Source organism: Arachis hypogaea, chromosome 12 (assembly GCF_003086295.3).
Source record: "Arachis hypogaea cultivar Tifrunner chromosome 12, arahy.Tifrunner.gnm2.J5K5, whole genome shotgun sequence".
NCBI classification, from domain to species: Eukaryota; Viridiplantae; Streptophyta; class Magnoliopsida; order Fabales; family Fabaceae; genus Arachis; species Arachis hypogaea.
Window position 1 is genome coordinate 42,037,578 of NC_092047.1, and position 4,306 is coordinate 42,041,883.

Sequence of the window (4,306 nt, forward strand, 5' to 3'; positions counted from 1 at the left end):
GTTATTCACATATAATTTTATATATTTGATGCAGCTTAATATTGATTAGTAATTTAGAATAGAAGCTTCTCTATTCAATTAAGTTACTCAACTTCCCTTGAAATTTGAATGTGAATATGATCTTTTCGGTGGGTTTGGTATGAATGTGAATATGATCTTTGCTTCTTTTTTTTTTTCTCTCTTGGTTCTTCAGGAATCCGACAATATCAGAGGGTGAATACCAACAAGAGGTACTCTGCAGTTCTAATCTGATCAAGGCACTCATTTTATGTGAACTGTTTCAAACACTTCTAACTCTGCAGATTTGTGTTAGTTCCATTTTTCTTGAAGGTGAGGATATAAATATGAGCATTTCACATGCTGCTGATTCTATTGGTTTGAAAGAGATACCAAGATATGAAGTTAAAATTATTGAGGAGGATGACTGGATGAAAGGAGCTCAGGTCTCCTACTTTGTTTCCTTGAACATCTCTGTGTGGAAAGCTAAATATTATAACTGTCTCTATCATATTCACATATTTTAACTGTCTTTTTTTGGTTAATTGACATATGTCAGATATGAATTTTCAGAGACATTTTGATATGACATGTTCTGTACTTATTCAGAACATATGCCACATCCACACGGACAAGGAGTTCCATCTTCACCTGCTGTAAGCTATGATGTTTTCTGAGATTAGTTCCTAATTTAGGCATAGTAAACATATCTTTGTTCTGTTATAGATAATTTATCTGCAATCATCTTGTTTCCTTTTCTTTCCTGATCTGTTTTTCTATTTCAGGCTCTAGAACCTGCTACTCTTGTTCCTCTTCAGCTTTTAAAGTCAAGTGGAACCAAATGCATAATGGTAAGTGTACTTAAAAGGTTTCTGTTAAACTTATCATGTTTGAACACAATGAAAACCTGTAAACACGAGCTGATAACTTGGTCTACAAGGTAAAAATGGGAAATTAAAAGGTTCCGTGTGCCTTACTTTCCTTAGTACTACTGGACATGGAACTTAAGGGATTACTCTCCTCTGCAGGTGTTTGGTCTGTACTTTATGCAGACATACATTGGAATCTGTTATCATATAAAAAAAGAGTAATAATATTTTTTCAATATTTTATTCTTTTATGTTATCTTTTGAGTGGCCTTCTCAAATATGAACCATACAAATATCTAATTTGCTCCCAAACAGATTGTCCTGCCCTTCAATTACTCCTTTTGTTCTTAGAAGAAAATAAAGATAACTCTACATAAACTAATCATGGCTTTACCTTATTCATTTGCTACTACTACTAAATCTTCAGTTTTTTCAAAGCTTCACGACACTTCTTTCTTCCAACACAATCAACTACAAAGAGCAAATGTTGTTACTGTTGTAAAGTGTGAATCAAAAGACTCATCAGAAGATAACATAGAACTGCAAGCAAAGGGTCCAAAGCTAGAAATAGGTTCACCTATTATTTTTACAGAGGCTTCTAAAATGATTAAGACTGTTGCTTCTGTTCCATGTCTTAGGGTTAATTCTGGTTTGGTCAAGCCTGGTGATGTTGGAAGGTACTTCAAACTCTTTCATTCATCTCTGCTTCTTTTAACTATTAATTTTCTCTTTTTATTTTTTATTTCTATGAATTATCCATACAAACTTTAGTTAATGATATTAGTTGGATAAAACTCTTTCTAGTGATACTGAATAATTTGAAACATACATTGAAAATAAAGCTTGTCAACTGACTGATCTTTCTTCTATTTTAGAATGACAATTACAAGCCACTGATTGGTTCTTGAATTAAATAGTGAGAGGAATATTGGATGAGGATTTTTCTTATCAAACTTTATCCATCACTTTTATAATTTTTCGGTCAAATTGAGAACTGAGTCATGGACTGTCCTTCGAAATGGGATTGCTTAATTTTCTAAAGTTACTTACAAACTCTCGATAACTTTACATAGATAAGGTATTTTAATTATAACTTCGCTGAAGAAAAATATTGTAACCGGTGTTTATTTGATCCTTTTCAAATGCTTTTATTCATCTTATTTGCAGGTGAAGTTGTCTGGATCAATTAGCAGTCAATACTTGACTGCATTGCTCATGGCAGCTCCTTTGGCCCTTAGTGATGTTGAAATTGAGATTATCGATAAAATGATTTCTATTCCCTACGTTGATATGACTTTGAAACTGATGGAGCGCTTTAGAGTCCATGTGGAGCACAGTGGTAACTGGGATAGGTTCTTGGTCCACGGAGGTCAAAAGTACAAGTAAGTTTCTATTATTGAGTTGTAAAGATTTTAGAATTAAATTATTGTGACTATAATTGGAAGTTTCCTACCAGGTCTCCTGGAAATGCTTTTGTTGAAGGCGATGCTTCTAGTGCCAGCTACTTCCTCGCAGGTGCAGCTGTTACCGGTGGGACTATCACAGTTGTAGGCTGCGGCACAAGTAGTTTACAGGTATGTGAATCCAATGAACTCTTATGACATGAATCTTGATCAGATTATATTTTTCAGTGGAGCCATTTTGCATTTCGCTTAAAAATTCCCTGAGCTTCTCTTAACTTGATCCTTCTCTTAACTATAATTTCCCTAGTGTTGTTGAATCTTACGATGAGTTGTATTTGCTGAACCGTCTGAGGGTTTTTTGGCGTGTGTGCAGAATCATCCTGCTGGTTTGAATTTGCTTAGCCCAGGTGAGTTCTTTTAAATGTTCTTTTTCATTCCGCACTCTGTGAAGAACCCTTTAATTATTTTATTTTTGTTCTGATCTCTGTTTGCTTTTGTTGTTCTCTCTATTTTTCTATGTTTTGATTCTTTGGCATAGATTGATTTACTCCAATTCCAATTCGGATTTTAATTTTATTTCAGTCAGGAGATGTCAAGATTAACTTTCAATGTGGAGCTTGATGCTGCTAATGCAACTTAGTTATCTATTAATATTTTAGATTATTCTATCTTTAAGTGCTAAGTGTAATTTGTGACATTCATGTAACATTGGGATGGTCATCTTATTTTTTTTGGTATTTTTTTATTAAGACAATGAGATATTGGCCAATGATGTTGAAAAATAACATCCAATTTTATAGGTATCATGTAATGAATATTATGTTTATTTATGTGATTTTTGGCTTTCTTTTTTCACTTTACAGTGTTTGATGGAGTAAATTTAGAAAACAAATTTAAAATATTCATTTTGCAATGAAAAAATCTAAAAAAAATTCTATTTTATCTTACAGACGGAAAATCTGTCGGAAAATTCGTCTGTAATTACAGACGGAAAATCGGTCGGAAAATCCGTCTGTAATTACAGACGGAAAATCTGTCGAAAAATTCGTCTGTAATTACAGACGGAAAATCCGTCTGAAAATCCGTCTGTAATTACAGACAGAAAATCCGTCTGAAAATCCGTCTGTAATTACAGACGGAAAATCCGTCGGAAAGTTCGTCGCCTTTGGAAAATGGATAGAAAATTTACAGAGGGAAAATCTGTCGGTAATTGCTAAAAATCCATCTGTAATTTTTCGATGGAAAAAAAATCCGTCGGTAAATAATTTCCGACGGGGCTTTTACAGAGTGACAAAATCCGTCGGTAACCAAAAATCCGTCTGTAATAAAGACTAAATCCGTCTGTAAATCTGTCTGTATTAATCCATTTTCTAGTTGTGAGAGTGCATATACAAATCTAGTGAGGGTTCAATGGCTCATTTCCATATGTCCATATTTGATTATTGCGTGTCTTGCAAGTTGTAAACCCTTTTGATTAACTCAACTCAAGAGTGAATGTGTTTTGATATGATTGATTTAGCCCTTGATTGTGCATATATGATTTCTTGGAGATTTGACTCAATTTGACCACATGTATTCTTATATATATATATATAGTAATTAGAATAGCATGATGCATGTAGGTGGCTCACATCTAAATAGGTTGCATTGCATAAGCTTTACCATTCCTCTTCACCCTTTTATAGCATTTCTTGAGCTTAGCATGAGGATATGCTAATGTTTAAGTGTGGGGAGATTGATAAACCGCTATTTTATGGTTTATCTTGGACTAATTTGAGTGATTTTTATCAATTCTTTGCTCACTTATTCATATAATTTGCATGGTTTTACAAATCCTTCCTAATTCTGTGATATAGTTGAAAACATGTTTCCTAGGCCTTTAAACTGTCAATTTTAATTACCCTTTATTACCATTCGATGCCGTAATCTGTTTGTTAAGTGTTTTCAGGCTTTATAGGGCTGGAATGGCTTAGAGGATGGAAAGAAAACATACAAAAATGGAAGGAACGTGCGAAAATGAAGTTTTGAGAAGCTGGC

At 33.7% G+C, this 4,306-nt stretch overlaps 1 protein-coding gene across 1 annotated transcript; it reads left to right on the forward strand.

The window, feature by feature from the left end:
• Positions 1-849: 849 nt before the first annotated feature.
• Positions 850-3,104, forward strand: LOC112727351 (3-phosphoshikimate 1-carboxyvinyltransferase 2-like). Its single transcript, XM_072209200.1, has 4 exons — positions 850-1,543; positions 2,034-2,248; positions 2,323-2,440; positions 2,852-3,104. The coding sequence occupies exons 2-4, from the start codon at positions 2,082-2,084 to the stop codon at positions 2,888-2,890; spliced, it is 324 nt and encodes a 107-aa protein (XP_072065301.1). The 5' UTR covers positions 850-1,543; positions 2,034-2,081; the 3' UTR covers positions 2,891-3,104.
• Positions 3,105-4,306: the final 1,202 nt, after the last annotated feature.